The following is a 27,563-nucleotide window of genomic DNA, read 5'->3' as shown; positions in this document are numbered from 1 at the left end:
TTAGGTATGACTTATTGGCAGTTGTGTCATTGAATGGGGTAACAAGGGCTGGAGTCCAAGGGTTGTTGGTGAATGAGCTACAAAATAGAAAGAAATTTGTGGATCAGTTTTGTAGGGTAAATAAAACTGATTTAAAAAACAAACAAAAAACAATCCAAGGCAATGTTCTCTCACTACTGATTTTATAGCTGAGGGCACTAAGCTACACTCATTCCACTGACCTCAGCAGGAGCATTAGCTTATTCAGCACACTGAGTATATTATTAAATGAGAATCCAGGAATGGTTTACCCCAAAATCTTTATTTGGGGTCACAAGCTTTTGCCACTTTACTGTCCTCCATCCATACCCCATTCACTGCACTTTACCCTGCAGCTAGAAACACGTGAGCTTTGCCTGCATAGATGTTGCTAGCTTTCATATGAAGGTGCCTCTACAGGGTGACCCCTACCCCAAATTCTCATTTATGAATGCTGAGCTGCCTCTTCCCTAAACATACATCAAAACACATTTGACTTGGGCAACACTACAGTCATTCATGTGAACACACACAACTTTAATCCTAGTATAGGTAAATGCATCAATGGTACAAGCTCTGCTGTTTTCTTTAATCAAACCTTAAAATGAACTTTCCACTCTCAGTATGAACTATGTTGCTTCAAACCAAATGTCCCTCTAAGAGCAATTAAGAAAGCTGGACAACATTTTTAGAAATCTATTTGAAGGCGTCTGAAAGATACCCAGGTAGTGAGAACTTGCAAAGTTAAGTCCCAGAGAAGGAGAGAAATAAAATGAGGCTACATTTCCTCCACAAGTTTAGTGACAATTTTAAAAGAAAAGGAGTGTGAGAGGCTGAGACATTTAGCAAAGTTTTCAGGAGTTACACTTTGGGTGGTGGGGAATAAATATGAAAGATCAGGGACCACTGAAGAGAAGTCCTCGTTAAAAGTGACAGACACAAAACAAAACGTAAGCTTTTTTGGGGATCCCAAAAGGCTAGTTCCAAAGAGTAGTGACCCCGAAATACACCAGCCCTTGTGAGGACTGATGCCTGACTGGATATACAATGGAGAAAAGACAGTCTCTTCAATAAGTGGTGCTGGGAAAACTGGACAGCTACATGTAAAACAATGAAATTAGAACACTCCCTAACACCATACACAAAAATAAACTCAAAATGGATTTGAGACCTAAATGTAAGACTGGACACTATAAAACTCTTAGAGGAAAACATAGGAAGAACACTCTTTGCCATAAATCACAGCAAGGTCTTTTTTGTTTTTTTTTGTTTTTTTTTTTTTTTTTTTTTTTTTTGCGGTATGCGGGCCTCTCACTGTTGTGGCCTCCCCCGTTGCGGAGCACAGGCTCCGGACGCGCAGGCTCCGGACGCACAGGCTCAGCGGCCATGGCTCACGGGCCCAGCCGCTCCGCGGCACATGGGATCCTCCCAGACCGGGGCACGAACCCGCATCCCCTGCATCGGCAGGCAGACTCTCAACCACCTGCGCCACCAGGGAGGCCCAAGGTCTTTTTTGATCCACCTCTTAGAGTATTGGGAATAAAAACAAAAATAAACAAGTGGGACCTAATGAAACTTAAAAGCTTTTGCACAGCAAAGGAAACCATAAACAAGACGAAAAGACAACCCTCAGGATGGGAGAAAATATTTGCAAACGAATCAACGGACAAAGGATTAATCTCCAAGATATATAAACAGCTCATGCAGCTCAATATTAAAAAAACAAACAACCCAATCCAAAAATGGGCAGAAGGCCTAAATAGACATTTCTCCAAAGAAGACAGATGGTCAAGAAGCACATGAAAAGCTGCTCAACAACACTAAGTATTAGAGAAATGCAAATGAAAACTACAATGAGGTATCACCTCACACCAGTTAGAATGGGGATCATCTGAAAATCTACAAACAATAAATGCTGGAGAGGGTGTGGAGAAAAGGGAACCCTCTTGCACTGTTGGTGGGAATGTAAACTGACACAGCCATTATGGAGAACAGTATGGAGGTTCCTTAAAAAACTAAAAAAAGAATTACCATATGATCCAGCAATCCCACTACTGGGCATATACCCAGAGAAAACCATAATTCAAAAAGACACGTGCAGGGCCTCCCTGGTGGCGCAGTGGTTGAGAGTCCGCCTGCCGATGCAGGGGATACGGGTTCGTGCCCCGATCTGGGAGGATCCCATATGCCGCGGAGCGGCTGGGCCCGTGAGCCATGGCCGCTGGGCCTGCGCGTCCGGAGCCTGTGCTCCGCAACAGGAGAGGCCACGACAGTGAGAGGCCCGCATACCGCAAAAAGAAAAAAAAAAAAAAAGACACGTGCACCCCAATGTTCACTACAGGACTATTTACAATAGCCAGGTCATAGAAGCAACCTAAATGCCCACTGACAGACGAATGGATAAAGATGTGGTACATATATACAATGGAATACTACTCAGCCATCAAAAGGAATGAAATTGGGTCATTTCTAGAGATGTGGATGGATCTAGGGACAGTCATACAGAGTGAAGTAAGTCAGAAAGAGCAAGACAAATATCGCATATTAACACATATATGTGGAACCTAGAAAAACGATAAAGATGACCGGTTTGCAGGGCAGAAATTGAGACACAGATGTAGAGAACAAATGTATGGACACCAAGGGGGGAAAGCAGCATGGGGAGGGGGTGGGGGTGTGATGAATTGAGAGATTGGGATTGACATGTATACATGGATGTGTATAAAATGGATGACTAATAAGAACCTGCTGTATAAAAAAATAAATAAAATAAAATTCAAAAAAAAATGACAGACACAAAACAAAACAAAATGTAAGCTTTTTGGGGGGATCCCAAAAGGCTAGTTCCAAGGAGTAGTGACCCTGAAATACACCAGCCCTTGTGAGGACTGATGCCTGATTGGATTAAGTTGATCTTACTCTGACCTAACTGCCTGCCAAAGGCAAAACTAAATCCTCTCTGGTGGAAAATATTAACCAGAGCCTCAAATTATTTCTAGTTTTCATACCTAGCATCTGAAGTGCAATAAAAAACAACAAGGCAAATAAGACATGACTTGAATGAAAACAAAGAGGAAAAAACAATAGAACAGACACACAAAATACTGGAGTTGTCAGATATGTCCCTTAATGTAACAATAATTAATATAACAATTTTGTTAAGGAATAAAGTGATAAAATAGATAATTCTGGCACAGAAGTGGAAACTATATAAAAGAATGAAATGGAAATTCTAAAAATTGAAAACACAATAACTGAAATTAAGAACTCAGTGGATGAGTTTTACAGTATAGGCAGAGAGAGAATTAGTGAACTGGAAGATAGGTCAGAAGAATATCTAGACTGGAACATGGATGGTCAAAATGCTGGAAAATATGGACTTTTTCAATAAGGGTAGAAACCATAGTTGAAGAGACAAAATCTGATCCTTTTGCATAGTGAAATACATCAAACTACCTATTCAAGAAGCATATTTAGGCACACTATACTAAAACTGAAAACCAAACATAAAGAGAAAAGCTGGGGAAAAAAAGAGATTCACTTTTACAGGAGCAAGAATAAGACCAACAGCTGACTTCAACAATAAGTGGTATCAAGTTAATTAACTATCTATATTCCAAACAACAGAAACAATGGAAGCAAGAAGACAATGTAATTCATACTGTCGAAGTGTTGAAAGAAAACAACTGCCAACCTAGATTTCCACATACAGAGGAAAAACCATTTACAACTGCATCAAAACAAAAACTTATGAATAAACCTAACAAAAGATGTGCAAGATTACTAAACAGAAAACTCTAGAATATAAGAAAGCATTTGAAGATGACCTAAATAAATAGAAAGACAGACTAAGATCATGGTATGGAAGACAATATTATTAAGATAGCAGTTTCCTACAAACGGATCTAATAGATTATTATATCAAAATCTCAATTGTTTTCTCTTTTTTGGTGGAAAAATTTATGGCAATACAAATAAACAGCAAAGTAGGACAAGGTTGGACTACTGGATATCAAGAATATAGGCCTAGCATTATTAAAACAATTAGGTATTGATATAAAAATAAATAGACCAATAAAACAGAACAGAGGGTACAGAAATTGACACATAAATTATATGGACACTTGATTTATGAAAAGTGTGGCACAGCAAAGCAGCTGAGAAATTGGTACTTTCATAAGCATAACAAAAACTTTGCTCTTTATTTTACACCACATACAAAATTCAATTGTAGATGGACTATAAGTCTAAATGTCAAAGGTAAAACAAATTTAACAAAATTTCTAGAAGATAACATAGGAGAAATATCTTCATTATCTTTGAGTAGGAACAATTTCTGAACAGGTCACAAGAAAAGCACTCCCCATGAAGAAAAAAAACTGATGAAATGAACTACATTAAAATTAGGAACTTGTGCTCAATTAAACATACTCTTAAGAGAGGAGAAAAAGCAAACCACAGAATAGGAGATATCTGCAACACATATAATCATCAAAAAACTTATTTATATTCAACATATAGCCAAAACTAGAACAAATCAAGGAAAAAACAAAACAGACAAGCCAATAGACCAACAAGCAAAAGACATGAATAAGCTCTTCACAAAAAGGATATACAAATGCCCAATGAAAAAATGCTCAGTCTCATCAGTGATGAGGGAAAAGCAAATGAAAATAATGAGATAACACTACACAACTAAATTGGCTAACTTAAGAAGTCACACCATACCAAGTGTTAGCAAGGATGTGGAGCACCTTGAACTCTCATGTGCTGCTGGTCTCAGTGTAAACTGGTTCAACCACTATTGGAAACTCTTTGGCAGAATCAACTAAAATTGAACATATGTGTAGCCAGGACCCTATGTTCTACTCCCAGGTATATACCAAATCAAACTGTGAATTAATGTGCACCAAAAGGCATGTACAATAAGGTCCATAGCAGCATATACATAACTGGAAATAACGCAAATGTCTATCAACCCTAAAGTGGATTGTGGTATATTCCTACAGTGGAATTCTGTATAACAATGAAAACAAATATATCACTGATTCTTTCAACAATACAGATGAATCTCACAAACACTGTAGTTGAAGGAAGTGAGACACAAGAATACGTTCTGCATGGTTTGATTCATATAAAGCTCAAAAACAGGCAAAACTAGAACATGATTTTAGAAGTCCACACAATATTACTTTGGAGGAAGAGGATAATGATCGGGAGGGGACATAAGAGAGGCTTCCAGGGTGCTAACTGCGTTTTACTACTTCATCTGGGTAGTACTTACATGGATATGTTCATTTTATTAATTCATCAAGCTGAATACTTATGTGTGTACTTTTCTATATGCATGTTTTGCTTCAATAAAAAAGTTTCTTTAACAAAACTCAGTAAACCCCAATCTAAAAAACTGAGTGTGAATACTTTCTCTGACCATAGGAAAATAAATTATTTAAATATTTATCAGGTGAAAACAAAAAGAATGTTTTTCCTAAGTTAAAATCAAGCACTATGAGTCATTATCAATATTTGTATTTTAGCCATAAGGTGAGTGTTAAACTTGTCCCTTAAAAGGCAGTCACAGAAATAAGAATGTTGGGTAGTTCTTCTCTCTACTACACCCACCCCCGACAATATTTTTCAGCTACTACTGAGGTAATAGTTAAAAATGTGAATAGTATATCAATAATATACTATTAGAAGGTACCAGTAATTGATTGCTTGGGAGGCAGCTGTTAAATATTAGGATACCTACCATCCATATAACTATGCAGCGCAGTTAACATTGTCCCATCTTGGGGCACATAGGCAGAATAAGCCATTTCTTCTAACATGGGTGGAGACAGCCTGGAGGGCGGGACTGCTGTGACTGGGGCAGAGGAGGAGTGATTAGGACTGACGTGTTTCTTGTGGCGTGCTCTACAGTTCTGAAACCACACCTGAGGGAGGAGAAAAGCAATGCAGCTATGTCACATTATCAGTTGAGTACATTACCAGTTCAGTTTACCAAGGAATGCAACCTCATTCTACCATATAAGTGCAGCATAAATCTAAATAAGCTTTCTAAAAAATAATTCTGTAGACACAAGAGAAACAATTTTGCACAGTTATCAATGGTCATTTTCTTTGCCCAAATAATAATTATTTGTTGATTTACTTAAAAACTGATTCTATACTAAGCCAGCATCTTCCAAAATAAAAATGGGGTAAGGGATTCAAAGTTCCAGAAAAGTTTCCTTGGTTTTACTACTGGCATTTGGGACAAAAAAGGAAAACAGAAAAAGCCCTTTCATCAGAAAAATTTTAAAAATGCACTACTAAATGTATTCTCAGACACCTGCTGGACTTATTTTAAATCTTTTTTCAAATGACTAAAATCCCTACTGAGAGCTTAAAGCTTTCTACAAACCTCTTGATTCAGTTATTCCAGTCACACTGTAACCTGCTGAGTTCAATTTCTCTTAGTAAATACATAGGCTATTCTCTAAGAAGCAGGTTAAGGTCAGGCTTATAATAAGAAACAACTAGTGATATTTAAGCAGAATAAAATAACAAACACATCCACTGGTGAAACAGTTCACCAAATGTAAAGAGCTAACCAGCCTGTCATCCACTTTATCACAGAAATAAAGGAAGCATATTCTGGGTAAGCAGAGTTTTACGTGCAGGTCAGGGTAAGTAAGGCTAGACTGCCCAGAATGCTTCCAGTATCTAAGCTACGTGCATTTGAACTCTCTGCTCTTAGATAAAACTTGCCTACAGAGTGTTTCTCTATTAAAATATTATAGTTATTTATTTGCTATCACTCAGAACAATTCTGTCATAAGAAGCCAGAGAAGTGGAGGGATAAAAACTTTAAGGAAATTAGGGTAAAAACATTTGGGGATCAGGGGCGAAGGCTAGGGGCATAAGTCTCTACCTAGGGCTGGTAGGTAGGTACTTGACGGCACTAGGGAATCAGGGCTGAATAACATGGAACAGAAAGAAGCTACAAAAAAGATTTATGTGAAAAAGTTGCCCTGATATCAAAAGGCACACCTTGTCCTTGGGACTCACAAACAGAAGGCTGCAAAGTATAAACTCAAGGGGTTAAAACCGAAGGAACAAAACCCAATAATACAATGGCCTCTGAGCACGTGGCTGAGTGGTAGCACCTGAGGTATATTTCAGGAACAAGCTTAGGCATGTATCAAGGAAAAGGAGTGAGAAGTCACAGCCTTCTCCCCCATCTTCTGGAGCGTTAGTTAGACTCTTAGGTACCTATACAGAGGCTTTACCCAAAGTCTTCAGTCACAGTTCCTCCACAGGCTCCTTAACAGGTGCCACTGCTGTCACCCACCCAGCCAAGAAGACACACTCACACATTCTCCAACTTGTAAGCAGGAACTGCTGTCACCTGCCTTTTCCCCTGACAGTGCCCAGAAGACAAGCACCCCAGAGGACTACATATAACCTAAAACACATGGTGTTATGATTCCCAGAGTTTCTTCAAAGTATCTTATGTCTCCAATAAATTATATATTGGATGGAAACTGTTCAGTTATTTTTAAAAATCTCAGACTTTGTAAATAAAGATGAAGAAAGCATGACATAAACAGTAGAATGACTACCTTAATGCTAATTCAAACAACTCCTTGGAAAGATCAACAGGTAATTAAGAAGAGAGAGATTTGAAAACACAAAGTGTCATGTAACTTGCACAGCAAAACATAGTTGAAGATTCCAGACATCAGAAAACAACTTCTGACAAGAGGACTACCTAGATTCAGGAATAAAATACAGTCCTTTTGACTCTCCTCACTGACTTAAAATTTCCTCCTTCTGCTTTCAAACCTCTAACAAGGGTTACAATTTCTTACGAGCAACATACTCTTTTAAAAAATTTGAGTTCTAAATTGAAAAATACATAAGCTGAAAGCAGGCCATGTAGGCATTCTGCAAAAGAAAAGACTAATGCATAAGATGAATCTCTTAGAAAACCCAAAGAGTCAAATATGAGAATTTAATGTATGAAAAAGATGGAATTTTAAATTATTGGGAAATCAGTATTGGCATAATATTGATTTAGAGGAAGCTGGCTAATAGTTTGGGAGAAAAGAAATAGAAAAATCCCTACTTTACAACGTGTAACCAAAAGTAAATTCCAGATAAATTAGGGTTTAGGTGTAAATAATTGTGACCGTAAATGTTTAAGGAAACAAAAGCCAATGTTGATATACTCTCTAGGTGGAGCCAAAGCTATGAGAAAAAAATATTAAGAGATTTGAATACAAAACAATGTAAAATTTCTATGTGGAAAAAATAAGTGAAAGGGAAACTGATGAACTATGAAAGTTTAACTATGATAAACAATAAACATCAGTACGATAAAGAGAAAATAAATAACCCAATAGAAAAGAGCACTAAAAAATACAAATTTTATTTTCAAAATAAGCACACATGTTAAGGTTTACTGACAATAAAAGAAATATACATGAAAACAATGACATTTTCTGACTGCCAGATTGGAAAGGATGTAAAAGAATGACAGCTTTTAGGATTTACGTGCGTTGGGGAAGGGGAAATTTCACACATAGGTCCTGGTAGAATACATTAGTTATGAACTTTCTGCAAGGCGATTTTTGTACTATCAGTCAAAGGCCCAAAAATGTTTTATCTTTTGACTCAACAATCCCACTTTTAGAAATTTATCCTACAGACACTACTGAACAAACGTGCAAGGTAGACACACAGTGTTGTTCACTACAGCATTTTTATGATAGCAAAAAATTGGAAATAAACTAAATAAACTGTGCTATGCTCAATATGTGTAGCAATAAAAATGATGTAGATCTTAATATGGAAAGAGAACTTTGAGCACACTGACTGGAAGAAATAGCAATGTTTTATCATGTTTCTGTAAGATACACAATTCATAATTCACCTCTCTGAAAGGGTATGTGAACAGTGATTGTATCTGGATGCAAAGTGTGAAAAGTAACATCATCCATCTTTATTCTGTGATTTCAGCTCAATGACCATCTGCTCTGTTATAATGTCTCACTATGCAGCCTTTAGCTAGTAAAGGTGAGACCTGTACTTACACCCTGTATAAGAACATTACTTCTACCTAATCTTTGGGTAGCCTAGTTTGTATATTAGAATCAAGGCCTAGTAATCAAATCTCTTTTCTTTAACTTTTCTGAAGTGTGCCCAATACTAGGAAGTAGGCTGGGCCAAGAGGTTATGACTAGTATTTGAGATCACTGTAATTAATCATTCAAAAATACTGTGACGGACTATATATTTGAATTGCTAGTACTCCTTCCTTTGCCATCTTATCAAAAATATTTAAATTCAATCCTCACATATTAAAAGCCACCATCCAACAGCATATTCTCCAAGTTCTAGTGCTTGAAATGAAGTTAACTCGCTCATAATACTGGTGACCTAAATACCTGGAAATTACATGACAGATGTCTGTCTGCGGTCTTTATTTCTTCAAATAATACGAAAAGCTCTCAGAAAACCCTCCATTTCCCTTTCCTTCCAACTTCAAAATAATCTAAAACATAATAATCATGAATCTGACTTAGCTACAGCAGTCACTGTCATTGAATGTATAGAGTCTTAGATTACAAGGACCCCTCAGACCATTAAGTTTGAACTACCTCAACAAAGGAAGCTTCACTTCCAGGTACAGGGACTCACTACCTCGATGGTAGCCTATGCCATTTTTGTAGCCTTACATACTGAGAAAATTCTTGATAGTGAGTGAAATCTGTTTCTTTCCTACATTCCCTTGCAGACACCCGATCCCGCTGCCTGTGGGACAGCCTTTCACATACGTTTAAAGACACCTATTCTGTTTATACTATTCCTTCCCTTACCATCTCTGGATCTTTTTTCCAGATAAATATCCCTGTTGCTGTTAATACCAGCACATAATTTCTAGACTTTCATGACCTTAACCTTCCTGTAAAGGGAGCACTCTTTTCACATTGGTTCCCTGTTAGTCCCTTTCTAAAATTTGGCACTCTGAAACAAACACAATACCCTGGACATTTGAAAAATACTGAGGTCATGGGACTTGCCTCTTCAGAGAGCCTCATTACACTGCACTCAACCAAATCCACTGGGAATCTAGGTCTTTGGAGAAGATACAATATCATCAGGTCTTTCCCATTGACTTCTTGGTATAAATGATTTAATTATGAAATACTTCAGGCTTAATAAACTGAAGAATGAATACCTGTTTACCAATCACCCAATTTAAGAAGTAAAACATTATATGTGCAGTGTTAGACTTAACCTTTTTTCTCCCCACTGAACTTCATCTCGATAGTTATGGTCACTAGCATTATTAAACCTTTACACCTTTTTTAACCTTAAATATTATTTAAAATTATTTTCCACTTCCCTGATCTGAGGGAAGTAGAAAATCTTGACAGTTGACCACTTCCATCTTGAACCCACCTAACTCCTTGGCCCTCCATGATGCTTCTATGCCAGATTCATTCCTTGATTGACTATAATGGTCCAATTCAAACAGCTCTCTCCATAAAGTCCGTTCTTCCCTTTTTATTGTCCGTGATCTCTTTCTAAAGGATCTTACCCAATTTCATGGGACTGGATCTCTCTGTTTGAGTCCTGTTCATCCTTTAAAATACCTGTTTATATGCTCAACTGCTACCATCATTGTCTGATTATCACAGCTAGAAGGGAATTCAACTCCCTCCCAACTACCAAACCCGTTTTTAAAACAACCTATAATATTTCTGTCAATAGCACCACTCCCATGGATACTTTGACTTCAAATTTGAGTCATCTTTGATGTCTCTCTGCTTCCCCATTACAGTATCCAGGTCCTTTTCTTGTCTCTCTAGCATCCAGTACCTGGCATCAGTGTTCAGTCAATAAAATGTTTTCGGATGAATTCTAGGCCACTACCTCAGTTAAATCTCTTTTCAAAAAAAATCACTATTTTGCTGGGCATCACTCCGAATCTGTCAATCTCTATGCAGCCTCTCCCAACTCTAATTCTTCCCACGTACTGTCACCAGACCTTTCTTCCTAAACTCACATAAAATCTCTTCCTAAAATCTCTTCCTGCTCAAAAGAGAACGCTACATGTACAGCCTCTCCAAGTTCAGCTCCAATAATTCCATCCCCCACAATCTGCAAACACAAATCTTATCTGTCAACAGATTTGCTCTAACTCATCCTTCCCTAGTTTTGTTTACATCACTCCCTCTACCAGGATCTTTAACAAAGGCCAGAGATATCCCACCTCTTGCCCACCCCTCCCGCACTCACTCACATACAAAATAATAGAAAAGAAGAAAAAAATTCTGGCCTCAGAACCAGATCTAGCTTGGAACCACAGTTGTCTTTTTAGCCTGAGGATCCTTAGGGTTGCTCTGAGCAATGAATGAATGGTCAACAAATGGAAGCCTAGACCAAGCAGGCTAATTATCAGGTTTAAAAAAAATTGATTAGAGTGTGAAGAGACCTAAAATGGCAAGCTAATGCTTTGATGTTTCTTCACAAAACAAAACAAACAATGACAACAACAAAAAACTAAACAAAACTCCCCCCAAGAATTTACACTTTTAAAGACCTACAATAACTGGATTGTTTGTTTTTTTGATATTGAGCTCCATGAGCTGTTTGTATATTTTGGAGATTAATCCTTTGTCTGTTGTTTCATTATGCTAATATGCATATATAGAATCTTAAAAAAATATGGTACTGATAAACCTAGTTGCAGGGCAGGAATAAAGATGTAGACATAGAGAATGGACTTGAGGGCATGGGGTGGCAGGGCAAAGCTGGGGTAAAGTGAGAGTAGCATCGACATACATACACTACCGAATGTAAAATAGTTGGCTGGTGGGAAGCAGCAGCATAGCACAGGGAGATCAGCTCGGTGCTTTACGATGACCTAGAGGGGTGGGATAGGGAGGATGGAAGGGAGGCTCAAGAGGGAGGGGATATGGGGACATGTGTATGCATATGGCTGATTTGCTTTGTTGTGCAACAGAAACTAACACAGTACTGTGAAGTAATTATACTCCAATAAAGATCTATTAAAAAAAAAAGCTAAACACAGAATTACCATATGATCCAGCAATTCCATTCCTAGGTATATATCTAAAGGAATTGAAAGCAAGCGTTCAAACAGATACTTGTGTGCTGATATGTACAGCAGCATTATTCATAATAGCCAAAAAGTGGAAAAGACCCAAATATTCGTCCATGGACAAATAAAATGTGGTACATACATTGGAATATTATCCAACCATAAAAAGGAATGAAGTACTGATACATGTTACAACCTGGATGAACATTATGCCAAGTGAAATAAACCAGATACCAAAAGGGGGAAAAAAAAAAGACCTAGAACTTTTAACATCTCTTGATTAACCTTTAAAATAATCACCTGTATCACACGTCTGCTCAAGCCTGTCCTTTCTGCCAGTTTCTGGAGGGTCTGTGCATCTGGGTTGTTGTCCTGAGCAAATTGTGCTTGCATAACCTGTTTTTTAAAAAAGTGCAGGTAGTAAATAGCTAAAAATAAGAAGCTCAATCTTATGCATTTTGATGACAGGAGAGATAAGACATGCACAAGAAAATGGGATACTTGCATTTTATTACTTGAAAATCAATATGGGGAAGTATGTATAAAAAAAGAATGCATATTGTGTACATTTATGCACAAGTTGCTATGTTGAAATCTTTAAAAAAATCTATTTCAACATAAAAACTTGTCTCTCAACTATGCTGTTAAAAATAAGCTCAACTTTTCTTCCATTCTGACAACCCACAAATAAAATGCATAATAGTATAAGTCTCTTTACTATTTTTTCCATTTTGTTAAAAATTGCTAGCATTAAAAAACTTAAAAAATATTTTTTTTATCTTCAGCCTCTACTGAGCAAAACAGGTTCAAGGCCCCTACCACAATTTTTATCAGTGCAAAAGTAGACAGTGCAACAGATGGATTCCACTTAATTGTAATGACTCCATCATTAATTGTTTTGAGCACTTGCTTTATGCAAAGGAACATCTGGGATCTTAAAAAGAGACACCCATCAGCCCACTGAATAAGAATTTCCTGAGATCTAACATTTATAGATGGAAAAGCTCCCAAGTGATTCTGGTCTCAACTTCCTAGGAGAAGATATACGCATGCCAATAATTAGCAACAATACAAGCTAAAGTGAGAGGTGAGGAGTTGTGATGGGGGGAGGGAGGAGGAGTACCAGAATAAAAGCACATGCCAAGGGCTTTGGATTCTTTCAGAAAAGGAGATCACGGAAATCAAGTGGGATATTTGAATTTTATTACTTAAAAGTCAATAGAGGGAAGTATTATAAAATATAAAGAAAGTATTATAAGAATGAGAAAGGGCAGTCTGGCACCCAACATGATTGTGCATGTCTGTGGGCATGTGATGGGGGTAATCTACCTAATGACCTTAAGTCCTGCTGACCTTGACACCATTTCCAGGAGGCAAGATTAACTGCATTCTCCACTATGCTCCTCAAATAATACTATCTTTTGCCACTGCACTTGTCACTGGGTAGCTAGCTAATGTGTTAGCAAGTCGAGCTCTCCATAGCAGATAGTGAGTTTCTTGAGGGCAAAGGGACTGTCTTATTCTTCATATCCGCAGGAGTTAATCCCCCTTCCTGTCACACAGTGAAGATTTTGTGACGGGATGAACCTCTCGACAATGTGAGGAAAATCTGAAGATAGTGTGGAGAATAAGACCGATGTTGTTCCAGGAAACCTTATGAAGTTTACAAATTATATAATTTTTTTCAGTTAAGTTCTCGCTGACAGTGACTCTTCCAGAATAAGGTATTCCTGGCTTCCTATCCCTACACTTGTCCACACACTCGCTGTAAACAGCACATGTATTTTTGCTTTAAAAAAAGTGGGCAGAATCAGCTAAAAGTTTATAATCTCGCCCAGCTCACTTCTTTCTTCCTCTCCTACTCCAAACGTGTTAACTTTAATATCTTCATGTGCAAACAGAGTTGTGTTTATACGTAGTTGAACATGTAACATCTCAAAGAGAAAACAGAATGAACAAATTAATTATCTTTGTTTTTTAATTTTTCAAGCAGAAAAGCTGAACAGATATTTGAAGATTTGTTTGTAAGGCCATTATTGATAATTTATAAAACAAAAACAGCATGGTTTTCACAAATGCATTTCAAATTCACAAGTTTAATAATGGAAGTAAATTACATTTACTAAAGCAATTTCTCATTAAGGAATAAAGGAAAACTTAAATCAACACTGATGGTTTAAAGCTGGAATATGCTAAAGGAAAAGTAAGATGTGTTCATCAGTGTTTAGTCTCACAAAAGAACCCTTTTTAATTTTAACTTGGTTTCATTACTCTCTGGTCACTAATGATGCCAAAACCCACCCTACTCCTTTTCTGAGCTCTTTTAACATGGTCAAGGAACAAGCCTCTGTAGACACATCATTTTAAGGCCAGAATGTCTACCAGAAATGTGAGGAGTCTGCATAGTAGCAGCTGACCAACTTGATCTGAAAGTAGATTAAAGTAGGTGCTAACCCTGGCATGTTTAACACTAATAATCATTGAGCAAATACTTCCAATTACAATAAGCAAACCATAGTATTTCCGGAACTTTTAAAATACAATTTATACAAATGAGACAATATTTGAAATATTTTTGGTAACACAAAATAGTACTCTATTCTGAAAGTCAAACTATTTTTTCTTCCCATAAGCTTCTAAAGAAGAATTTGGGAAATTTGTTTGTTTCTCCCATTTTAAGTCTTATAAGTCCAAACCAGGTAGTCTTTGAATAGTCTTGACTTACTGATCACCTATATTTTATTGTTTTGCTAAATTCAAGCACTACTTAAATATATTCAGCTGTCTGAAAAGTAGGACAATTTGACAATGAGGTACACTGCCTGATTTATTAGAGGTTCTGGCAGAGTATAATGATTCAACTTATCCTAGATTCCTAAGCTACAAAGAACACTTGAGGACAAGGATTGTGTCTCATTTGTTTCAGCCATTCCTGGCACAGATAGATGCTAATAAATACTGAATAAATGAGAACATGCTTTGAAAGTATATAATTTCTGCTTTCATTTTTAAAAACCTATGATTCTGATATAAAGTTTTAAAACATGATTCAGATACATTTTCATATAATAATGCATGGCTTAAATAGTTTATGCACATTTGCAATTTAAAACTATAAGGCTATCTACAAGATTCAGAATCTCACTCTTGTTTTAGCTGACACTGCCATTAAGTGGAGTTTTGTTAAGGCACGGTTCTACTCATGGTCTCCTGGGAGGCCAAGCAAGATGAAAAGACCAGAGGTTTGGGGAGCAGGGTCCAAATCTCTTCTCTGCCATTCCCTTGGTGGTCTGCCCTGGGGGAGTCCCTACACTTCTTGGATGAGGCTACCTATATCAACGAATTTTAAGAGATAAAAGAAGATAATGTAGAGAAAATGTCTGGCATAAGACTTGGTATACAAAGACCCCCACAAATATTATTCCCTTTCTATTTAATTAGTGCCTCTATCTTCCTATATGAGATTGTATATCTACCTAAAGTGTTTTCAAATTTTCACAGTTATCCTTTTACTAATAAATTTTTATATTGAACTAAAGCTATCAGCCTTATGATTATTAAAGTTATAGCCAGGCTTTCATGGAAACAGCCCACTTTATAAACAGAACATATTTATATTAGAGATTATATTTTAACTCAGACACCTTTTAACTACTGGGTATTTTGCTGCCAGATCTCCCACAGTTATTCATATCTCCTAACCTGGGGCTTTAGGTGATCTTCATTACAACCAAATGAGGCACCCAGAAAAGCAAGGTTCAAATAGATATCTCTTTCAACTGCCTTATCTTTCATTTCCTACTTACTGACCATGCAGTCTATGCCTAAATTAAGAAATCAAAAACAATCTTTTGGAAATTTTTTAGAATAGATCTAGATTTTAATGCTAGATTGCTTCCAATGCCATTAAGTTCCCTTGGAATATTTGTGTCATATCAAGGCTTCTTTCTTAATCATTCTCAAAATAAAAATCCTCTCTTTTACTGCATTCATCTTAAATACTGCCAAGTATTAGAATACTATAAGTGAGTTTTCAAAATATTACCTTCATTTCTTAACATTGTATAAATATCCTTTCAAGTCTGAGCTAAGATGGATACTATGTGTAAAGCACCCAGCCATACATGGTAGGCGCTTTACAGATGTTACCTCTCCTTAACATAAAACAAATACTTCAGTCACATTAACCTTTTAGAAAATGTGATTTCTTTATCTGAAAAAAAATGCCAGAAAGAATCATTGTATGCATAGACTTAAATATAAAGCAAGGAGTAATTATTTCATTACTTTCAAGACAATTTGTATAACCAGAACTTATGACAATTATATTAAGGGCAACTATGTTGAAAATAATCCCTCCCTTTTCAGGGAACATAATGAACCTTTAGCATCAAATTATAGAATTACTCCCTCTACCCCTCTTTAAAAACAAGAAGGGTCTACTTGATTGGAGTCAATCGGTAGACTCCTATTTATGGTAAAGCGTTTACAATTCTTTCCTACTCAGAAAATGTACAATCTTGTCCATTAAAAGACTCAATGTGGTTTGTTAAAAAGATGAACACATTAGTGTCCCACAGACCTACATACTGAGCATCTCTTTCTGTTAAGAGTCCCCAAATATTTTATCTTCTAGCTCAATTACATGTAGTAATGTAAATGCCTGGGTTAAAGTAATTTTTATCAGGAAGTCAGAACAGATCAACATTTTGTTTCCACTTTGATGTTAATGCTAACAGACCCCAGGGAGACGAACTTGAATGACGAGTTCATATCACATCATGACTCTCGAAATATTGATAAACAATATTTAGGGCAATGTTTTCGTACATCTAACAAGTTAGTTTTCACAAAAAGCATAGGCTAACCTTTCTGAAAACAAAAATGTTTTAAGACAGCATAGAGATTGTATTTTGTTTGGCTTTGTTAGTTTGGGTTTGGTGGGGGTTTTTTGTTTTTTTTTTTTTAGGTGGGGAAGGGCTTCAAAAACCCAAATTCATTGTCATGTCTACCTGGAGCTGATCTGCTGTAAAGCTTGTTCGAGCTCTTTTTGCTGGTTTTGGATGATTGACATCTTGCTCTGTGAGGAGGGCGCCTTCGACACTAATCCCATTACCTGCATTTAAAAAACACACCATTCATACAATAATAGGTTGCTATATGAACAATCATACAATAATAGGTTGCTGTATGAACAATCATACAATAATAGGTTTCTTGCATCTCTTGGCTTGGTATGAAACTGTATACATCTTCTAGTTTGCCAAATCCCTTAAGTTTTAGAACATACTAGAAACATACTGTGGAAACAATATTCCATTTGTAGGCTTGTATATTTAGTCAAAAGTGCACCAATTTGGAAGTGCACATCTAAGGCTCATCCTTACAAAGGCAAATACAAGGAAACAAATGGTTACAAAAAGTAAAACAGAACCCTAAACTCAAGGCTGCTTCCTGAGAATATGGCACAAGGCGAATACATATGCCATGGCTTTTCTTGTAAATAAACAGATGGAGACCATCACTAACAGTAGAGGGCTTAATGAGTTTCACCACAATTACACTGCACAAAGTAATGCTTTAAGACGACCTTAGGAAAAATCGTTATTGTCCCTGTGTTCACTGTCCCAAAAGATTCAAAAGTATTTTAAGTATATATTTACCATTTTCCACTTCTCTTTTTAAATTATCCAGCATGCAGTCATAATGCACTCTGCAGAGGACTTTCTCTTCTACCAAAGCAAACTCCTCTCCTGTGGAAAGTTGCCTTTTGCAAGAAAAGCAGGCAAAGCACGCCAAGTGATAGACATTCCCCTTGGCCCTCCGGACCCAGTCAGTAGAATGGATGTGCCTCCCACAACGAGAGCAGCGAGTTCCATACCTTCTACATAAATAGAAGGGTGGGAGATGAAGATTTTAATGCTTGGTGAGATATTCATCAGTCTAAGATTAAATTAACACATTATTTACTCATTGGATTAACCCAAGTATTTAAATCTTTTGAAAAGGAAACAGGAATCAATTATTTTTTTAAAAGTCATATGGTACACAATCGAGACTTGAGATGGGATCATAATTCAAACCTGTTTATAAAACAAAAACTTCTCATTGTTACTCTAAAGGAGAAAAGGATTTTTTTTCTTTTAAAATAAATGACATAGGAGTTTCAGTATCTTTCTTGTAACAAATATCAGTGCATTTATAAATTACCTAGAGACTCAACATAACACACACACACACACACACACACACACACACACTCGATACTGAAACCTAAAAATACAAAAGCATACCACTGAAGATATAAATAATGACGTCTTAAAACCTAGTTGAGATAATTAGAAAATGCTCTAAACATTTTTTTTAAAGTTAAAACATTTTAAATTGATATTATCAAAGAATGAATAGAACAGAAATTGTTCACTTTGGTGTGAGGAAATCTCAGAAACCTTAGTGAAGGAAAACTCAGAAATGTTTCCTTTGGTGAACAAGCTGTTGCAATACCATCCACAAGAGGAGGGAAAATATTACCTAAAACTTTTAGACACATATCTGGACATTAAATGCAAGTTAATCTTAACAAAATGCCAGATGTAAAGATTTCTTTTTTCTCTCAGTCCTAGTGACCAGACACTCTCTGTCATATCTCCTACCACAATTGCAGTCATAACCTGGCATATCCACATTAAACTAGATAAGTATATGTGTCTGTGTCTATTCCTTAACATATCTTTAGAGGTATTGCCAGTTTTTAAGTTAATCTGAAAAACTGAATCATAAAAATAAATTTCAGAATAAAATATGAAGTATAAAAAAATCCTGAAGAACTAGACTTTCAATAAGTCTCTGAAACCAAACATTTCAAGGGGCTTTAAATTACCAAAAAAAAAAAAAAAATTAAGATTAGCATATTCTAAGTGAAAGAGGAGGCAAACTGCTACTATTTTTGAGGAAACAGAGAGCAAACCTGATGAAAAATATATATTTTGGGTAACTATAAAATTCTATGACTTTATAAAATAAAGGACTCTGGATTTCATGAAGTGCTTTAAATTACCTAGCAATTTTATTCAAATCAATCACTAAACTCTCTTAAATCAGTTTTTGAAATTGAGTATAAATAACATAATTAGTATTACAAACTTCAGTATGTACTATTAACTTCCCAATTTCACAATGAACATTCTTCTTCGTTTGGAAATGCAAATAGGGAAAAAATGTGATAATTTTAAAAAGTCATGCTTAAGGATGATTTCAATTTCGAGATAGAATTTAATTCTTAATGGATAGCTATCTTAGAAGAAATTTTACATTTAAACTATTATAAAGAGACCATGTGGAGAAAATGTTACATTTAATATCCTAGGCAAATACAGTCTCACAAAACAAAGATCAAAGAACGGACAAAAGAAACAGGAGTTTTAGACAGAATACGTAATTAGACTTGGTGTATTTCCGATACTGGAATGGTCAATTCTTCTGAATAATATGGTTTAATCACAGTTTACAAACTGCTGGCATTTTATAGGTATATTACGAGGGGTCATTCTATAGTAAACTGGAAAAAGCACAACAAAACCTTGATTTTTTTCCCCCATAATTACTTCATTTTTGTCTTGCTACTCCCCCTGAACAAAGGGCTTTATTATAATATAAGTCATCTTATATTTCATACTTTATATCTCTGCACAGCAAAGAAAGTTCCCTGTTTTTAATACCTAAAACTTTCATTTGCCAAAGTGGAAATAATTATTTAAAATTAATTTTTGTATACTGAGTTCCTAAAACACATAAGCATGCTAATTTTATTTGTTTTAATACAAATTATACCTCAAAAATATGAAGCATTCTCATTTTGAAATCCACTATATAAGAAAAAGTGGGCTTCAGTAAATAAAACTGGACAAGAAAGGCTATTTACAAAATTCTCTTTGTGTAATACCTTCTTGGAGTATCTACTTACTAAAAAAAAAAGTTTCGGTGTACCTGAAATAATCAAGTTTGCAGAAAATGTCTTTGTCTTTAATATAACAGCTGGTATGCCTTCCTAAGGAGGTCCTGCAGACACTACAGGAGAGACACCGAACATGCCAGCACAGGTCATTCACCTGTGAAGAAGAAGGGGTTAGGATGAGAAGCCATTCTAATACCACACTTAAGAGTATCCTTCATTGGTTTTCTGTATCAGGCAATTTTAAAAGCTGGCCCCTTAATATTTTAACACATGCTCTGAATGTTTCTATCTAAGAGGTGTCATTTACACAAATACGCATCTAGATATATTCTCTTTTAGACCTCAACCAGAAAATCACAGTAGCATATTATACACTTTCTGTTTAATTTTTTAAATATACTTTTGAAAAAACTCAGGGTTTTTTTTAAATTGAATGTCTATTCAGGTTTTTTGTTTGTTTGTTTTTGTTTTGTTTTGTTATTGAACGTCTATGAACAGGGAAAATTTTGGCCACTTTAAAGTCCTACATACTGGTTTTATATTCTTTTCCTTGACCAAATTCTTCCCACCATGAAACATGGTAGCTGAAGAATTCAAGCCACATCCCTTCTCAATCTACTTTTTAGTTAAAGTGAGAAAGAAAATGGAAAAGAAGCTTTGTAAGAAATACTTACCCGTGTAAAGAAGCCAGGCAATCCATTTTACTTACAAAACATAAATTCCTAAGGTAGATTTAAATGTTGAAATGGCCAAAGCCCTGGCTCCTGTCTAACATTAAATAATCAAAACATAAAGCATTGGTAACCTTACTTTAATGATTTGGTTACTAGAGGAAAAAAATAAATCTATTATAAGCGGTTCTAAAAAGGCACCCAACTATTTGCCATTTATACTTCAGGAAGTAAGACATTAAATGCTTTGATTTAATTTAATAAATCTCAGCACTTTATATTCTATATAGGAGCATGAAACATTGTCAAATCAGGGGACAAATCATAAATAGCCTTACCTTAAACTGTTACTATCATAGTATAAGTGGCACATCTTTAGCCTTCAAAAACGAAGATGTGTATTGAATTGAATTTGCCTGTAATGCAGGCTCCTAAATTTTGCTCTTGTTAAATGGACACAAGAACTAGGCTTATGCTTGATTAAATTTCATTTAAAAGAATGGCAATGATGCAAAAACACCAGTTATACTCTACAAATGGATCTAATGCCTAATATAAGAATTAGGAAATTGGAAAAATGAGAAATTGTGAAATACAGCTTTTGCTACACTATTTCATAATAAAGACTATCTTGTCCAATGATTCTATTATATTAGAGCTACTGTTCAACATATTTTTCTGTGATATGAAATATAAAGGGTCCTTCGAAGCTGAAGAAAGTTTCACTAGCTTCTAATTACAGTTATGTGTCTCTTTCCAAAGCACTAATGAGAGTATCATTTTAGTGAAATTTTAAGTTTTGGTCTTGCTATAAAAGAACTACATGCTCACCATACAAGAAAACAGGGAAAATAGCAATAGGAAACAACAGCAAAAAAATCTGAGGAAATCGAAATAAAAAAAATTAACAATGGTGAATGCTGTCCTATTAATTAGAGATGCATTTTCTTTCTATTTTTTTCCTCAAACAGGCCCAATTAAGTTAAAGTGTAGAAATACAGATTTCCTTTAGTATTCCACTGTTTAAGGCCTTCTGCATTTTGATGTTATCCAGGCTCTTTTTTTTTTTTTTTTTTTTTTTTTTTTAAGCAAGGCTAGATGCAGGCTTCAGGGCAGAGTCATGGCCATTCTCTAGTTCCCTAAAGCCAGATGTAATGCCTGGTTTGCCACCTTTCCTCAAAGTTTACTTAAAAAAAAAATCTCCTTCATCTTCCATTTCTTTTCCAGAGATGAAAGTAAGGTGAACAGAGAAAATTCTGGTGACTATAAACCTTTCCTGATGGCTAGCATTGATCCAATCTCTGTATGTATACATATATAGGACCAAGCCAGAAAAAACTCACTCAAATGACAGGGCACTGAAGTATTAGATGGGGCAACAGATGCATCTAACTCCTCTCATTTTTTTTTGTTCTAACTCCATGTAACTTGCCTCACAATATGGTGTTTTTCTATATTAAACAGTTATACCCTCAAATATTCTATTAGGTCTAACAATTATTTTTCACCAGTGACTCAAATTGAATTCAAACTTATCTGGAAGAATAAGCACACAAAATGGGGGCAAAAAAGTTAAGATCTCAGTTTTTAATCATAAAGTGTCAAACTTTTGTTAGAACTAGTTTACTATATAATAAGCAGCAGCTAGTTTTCTTGTACATATATTAATATGTACAAAAAGGGGTGGACTCAGACTGTACATAGAAGACTTCATTGAGGAAGGAAAGCTACAAAGGAAAGCTTTAAAAGACTCTTTAGATAACTTAGATTATTTTATACAATACAAATATATAACATAAACATATGTTAACATATACAAGATGAACACTAGAAATGATTTTATCTATTTCAGAGGATATGTTGAGTCATTTTATAATAACTTTTTTCTTTATCCTCTCTGCTGTGTAGTGGATCCATTATAGATCCATCAGAAACATTCTTAAAGATTAAGCTAATTATTGAGAGGGCTCATTGAAAATAAGAAACTAGTTTTGATCCAAAAGATGGTTTTTAAATATCCAAAAAGGCTCAGGTGTGGAAACACTGAAATGTGAATGTTAAGAATGTAGATTTAAAGAGAAAGCCAGCTTTAAGAATCAACAACCAATTAAGTAAATTAGTCACTTTTTAAACGTTTTCACCAAAACTCCTTTTGGTGCTTTATCTGGGTTGTATCTACAGGGTATCATTCAAACTTCCCAGATGAAGCAGCTTTGTATGTTAAGGGAGAAATTTAAAGAAACTCACTAATTTGCTTTTTGAATTCATATTCTCCATAATGAATTCTTTTGAAAAACTGGGGTGGTGGGGGAGGTGAGGAGAATAGAAAGTGAACTGGTTTGCTACTAAGTCAGTGTGGGAGAGATCATTATCTTAAATAGTGGTTTTAAAAAGCTATTGAAATTGAAATTCCAAGGTATTAGAATTAAGACACAAGGGACTATGATCCTTCATGCAATGACATGGGTAACTAGCCTGACAGAGTTTGTACTCCAAAACTCCCCCACAATATCTTGAGAGAAGTAAAACAAATCGAGACAGTCAACTCTCAAACCACTTGAAGCACTTCATCCCAAGTATTTTTCTTTCTTTCTGTTTTGTATAAATTTACATCAATTTCCATTTTTTCCACTAAGCACTGAAGATGACATTAAAAAAAAATCATTCGGTGGCCCTGAAGTATTAAACCTTAATGAGAGGAGGAAGATATTGAAAATGGCTTTCATTTAAATGCTACTACGAACTATTACTCTGGAAAAGCCTCAGGTTAGTGTAAATAAACGTAAGACTGTAAAATATCTATCCAGAAAAGACCCTACCCTTTAAGGCACTTGACAATGGTTCTCACCAAAGGAGACACTGAAAAGGGGAAATCGATCAACATATACAGACCTGGAGTCCTCATAAGCAGGCAGACGTGTGGGTGTTATTGGGGGTGGAGGGACCATAACCCGAGGCTCAGTAAAAATAATCGGGCAGGACCCTGTTTCCAGAATGGGTAAGCGTTTCCCCACTTCTGTTCCTCTACAAGTAGGTGGCTAACTCCAGCACATCCACCCAGGGTATCGGCATGTCTAGACCAGGATGGGTCACACGTAAGCAGTTTTGCAACAGCGGGTATTCTAAGATTTCTTCTCCCACTCTTTCCCACCGCATGAGTTGTCCCTGACTGGGCCGTAGTGCTGAGAAAGTCTACAATCTCCAGCGAGAACTTGAGTGGAAAAGAGAGGGAAAATAAACTTTTCTCTTCTCCCAGAGCTCCCGGGGAACCCCGCTGCCCCTGGGCCTCGCGGCTCCGCCCTACCTTGAGAAGGTACTTGTCCACGATCTCCAGGCCGCAGCTGTTGCACACACACTTGCCAGGGGGGCAGACGGAGCCCGAGGCCATGGACCGGGGCGAGGACGACGGGGACAGTGGGGCCGAGGAGGAGCACGAGTCCTCGTCCCCCACTCCCTCGGGGCTCACCTGCAGGAAGCCACGAGGCGCGGTCTCAGGCGGTTCTAGACCCCTCCTTCTTTCCCCATCCCACAGACCCACGGGGGCTCCCTCACAGCCTCCCCTCCCTTACCCCAAACCACCCTCAGTTCCTGAGGTCCCGCTTCTCGCCCTCTCCCCTCGGGTCCATGCTCCCACCACGCCCCCGCCGGGGCTGCAGACCACTGACCTCAAGGACCTGGGGCGCCTGGCGGCCCTGCGCAGCCCGCCACACTGGCTCAGCTTCTCCCCCCGCCCCAGAACCCCTCTCCACCCGCTCCCCGAGGGGCCAACTGCGCCCGGGGAGGAGCGCGGGGACAGCAGCCCTTCGTCCTTGGGCTGCCTCCCCACGGCCCGGCTCGCCACCACCCGGGTCCCTACCCACTCACCAGTCCCTCTTCCCCGGCGCCTTTCCGAGTCCTCCCGGCCGCCAGGGCTGCAGTCCGCCCGCACTCCTCTGACATGAGCCCCTGGCACTGAGGAGGTGAGGGCGGGGAAGTGGGGAGGAACAGAGACGAGAAGTTCAGAGCCGGCACATGCGGCCCAGAGCTTCAGCTTCTCCGCACGCGGGGCGGGCTAATGAAGGCCCACGGCGCTTCGGGCCGCACGTGCAGCCGTCTGGGCGCCTGGGCCCGCGCGCGCCTGGCAAGCCGACGCCGACGCAGCCTCCCTTGCAGGCAGCGGGCGGCGGCGGCGGCGGCGCAGCCTCAGCGCGCGACTAGGCGGCCACCAGAGCACCAAGGGCTCGCCCGGCGCGCGGCCGCCCTCTCGGGGCTCCGGGTCCCCGCGCTCACCGTAGCACGTCGGTTCCCCGCCCCCCTGCCGGGGGTAACAAGTTAATAACAATCATCCCGGCACAAAGCAGTTTCTTTCTAGACGTCAATCACAGCGGAGCGGGGATCACCCGGCTAAAGGGGGTGCATGGGGGTGGGGTGAAGTGGGAGAGAAGAAAAGAGGACTTGAGGAGGGGGTGGGGGTAGGAACTTGATTTCTTTAATAGCCTCAATTAAAAGAGCAAGACACATATATATTTTTAAAAGGGGGCTTTTTGAATTGGATAGCCCGAAAGGTGAAGAGGTTTAATAGGATACTTGAAAGCTAATTACAGCGGGATTTAAGAAGCCTGGTGTTTGTTCCGATGACAATTTGAATGAAAATGCTTCAGATTAAACCGAGCCAGCAGCTCTTTCGTAAACTTACAGTAATTAGAGCTGCGAGTGATTTATACTCGTTTCTTTAAGGTGTAAATTGCCACTTATTGCTCGGTAAGTCAACATTTGAGCTACTAAAGGATTATTTTTAGCTAGCGCAAAAAGCGGGTCGAATAATGGAAAATATCCAGCTGAATTTAATTTGTGTCATTAAAAAAAAAGAAAAAAAAACCTCACCCAACCTCGGTCAAAATGTTTTAAAGCAACAACGCGCATTACTCAAGTGTTTCCAAGCCTTTGTAGGAGTTTTGTTCTTAAACGAAAACGCAGCCGCTCTGGGCTTTTTCTGCCTTCGTTTACGGAAACTCTAGCTTGGGGGGCGGGGGGCGGGGGGGTCCCGGAACTCGAACGGCCCACACTTCTGCATTTGTCTCTTCGCCTCCCTCTTTCCCTCACTCTGGTAGCACCAGAAGAGATACTGTCAGAGCCCCCCGGTCCCTCGGGCTCTCCGCCGGGACCCTCGGGTGCGCTCCCTACTCGGGACCCAGCGCCACAGACACAGAGTTTAGGCAGAAGAGCCCCGAGTTCGCCGAGTGTTCCCCGCCAGCGTCGGCGCGAAGACAAAGTCAGCGGTGCCCAGTGCGGGTCCGGCGGAGGCGCTCAAACAGGCTGCAGATGATTTTCAAACCTAAAACGCGAGATACGCCGCGGCTCCTGCCTCCAGAGTTAGGTGAGAGTTTGTCAGTTTCCCCCCATCTTCTCGAAGAATGGTGTGACTCGAGAGCCCTGGGGTTGGCTTCTTTCGGTTTTTTAAAGTAAAATGGCCTTCCTAGCCCGCCATAGGATCCAGAGGCCTTCCAGGAGTCACGTCTGCTTTTATTTCGCTGTGGGGCCGCGGCAGCGCGGACCGCCCTACGGCCAGAGGGGCTCCTTAGGGCCGGCAAGCATCCGCCGGCGGCTGGGAGAGGGAAGCCGCGCCTCTGTTCCTTCCCACCCCACAGCCGCCTGGACCTCCCGACTCACTCTCCCGACCGCCCTTTCACCACTGCAAACACAACAAAAGCACGACTCACATGTACCCGAGAGCGCCTTAGGCTTGAGGCTTCGTCTCCCAAATTACGGTCTCCATGGCCTCAGGTTAAGTGAGCTTGTGGGGAGGGGAGGCAATGATTACTGACTAACGCTACTACGTAAGGAAAAAAAAAAAACTGCCAGGTTTGAAGATGAGGCCGTTACAGGTAATTTCTGAACCTCATTTAGGAGCGCAAACAGCTCGCAGGAAACTGCGATTCAGCTGGTCTGGCCAGGCGTCGGGTCGCTCACCTTCTCGGGAGGAACTGCCAGCTCCGGCACGTCCTTTTCTTCTAGTTTACACACAAACATCTGCTCGCTTTTCCAATACATGGCACTGCTAGGGCTGCTTATCACATACCAACTCCAGAGGGTCAGAGGCTGTCCGTGTCTGCCGATCTGGCCCGCCTCCCCAGCCCCAGCGCACTAATAAAAGCTGACACCGAGAAGAGAAAGAATGCTACAAGTCTTCGTCCAAAGAGGCCGCTGTGACCGTAAAGACTCTGATGGACTGCTCTTAAGATTGTTTCCCAACTTCATTGAGGTCTGTCCCTCTAGGAAAAGGAAAAAAAGAGTTTTGGTTTTCCAGAGGGTGGAACCTTACATGAAGGGAGGGAAGAGGGTGTGGGGGGAAAAGTCTTTTCCTGGAGGAATAGCCTCACCTCATTACGAAAAACCCGCCTTCTCTACAAGTCAAGATCTTTATCAGGACAAGCCAACTTACTCCAGATTTAGTATTAAAGAAGAAGAAGAAGAAAAAACAAAAAAAACAAAACATTGGGAATGGCCTGTTAACTTTTGACTTAAAAAAAAAAAAAAACTCCTCTCTGCATTTGCCATGGCTTTTTGATTCTCACTCCCCAACCAAAACCTAAACAAAGATTCAGGTTACATCTCTTTCTGCAGCAAGCTGAAGGGGAAGCGGAGGTCTGGGTGACTTGAATGTTTCAGTCATTCTGAAACGAGCAGCTCCCCTGTCTAGCTGAGGACAGAGACGGCTCCCTGGAAACCTGGGGGCAGACTTATCTAGAGGTTCGCACTCCCTCTGAGAAAAGTTTTCTTATTAAGATAAAGAAGGAACATCTGAGCAGCACAAAAGCTTATG

General features: G+C 38.6%; 1 protein-coding gene across 1 annotated transcript; it reads right to left on the bottom strand.

Moving 5' to 3' along the window:
* LHX8 (LIM homeobox 8) lies at positions 1-26,791 on the bottom strand. Its single transcript, XM_060084547.1, has 9 exons — positions 26,711-26,791; positions 24,626-24,712; positions 24,066-24,227; positions 20,123-20,244; positions 17,800-18,020; positions 17,149-17,252; positions 12,437-12,532; positions 5,771-5,954; positions 1-77 (listed from the first exon to the last, which is right to left on the bottom strand). Exons 1-9 carry the CDS (start codon positions 26,789-26,791, stop codon positions 1-3), a joined length of 1,134 nt encoding a protein of 377 aa, XP_059940530.1.
* Between the last annotated feature and the right edge of the window lie 772 nt (positions 26,792-27,563).

The sequence above is a fragment of the Mesoplodon densirostris genome, chromosome 2 (genome assembly GCF_025265405.1).
Source record: "Mesoplodon densirostris isolate mMesDen1 chromosome 2, mMesDen1 primary haplotype, whole genome shotgun sequence".
NCBI lineage: Eukaryota > Metazoa > Chordata > Mammalia > Artiodactyla > Ziphiidae > Mesoplodon > Mesoplodon densirostris.
This window is presented reverse-complemented; position numbering and strand designations above follow the sequence as displayed.

Coding starts and splice junctions, on each gene's coding strand:
- LHX8 (XM_060084547.1), bottom strand. CDS start 26,791: ATGTATTGGAAAAGCGAGCAGATGTTTGTGTGTAAACTAGAAGAAAAG. Junction 24,713..26,710: donor TGGCAGTTCCTCCCGAGAAG/GTGAGCGACCCG, acceptor TCACCTCCTCAG/TGCCAGGGGCTCATGTCAGA. Junction 18,021..20,122: donor TGCAAACTTGATTATTTCAG/GTACACCGAAAC, acceptor CTATTTATGTAG/AAGGTATGGAACTCGCTGCT.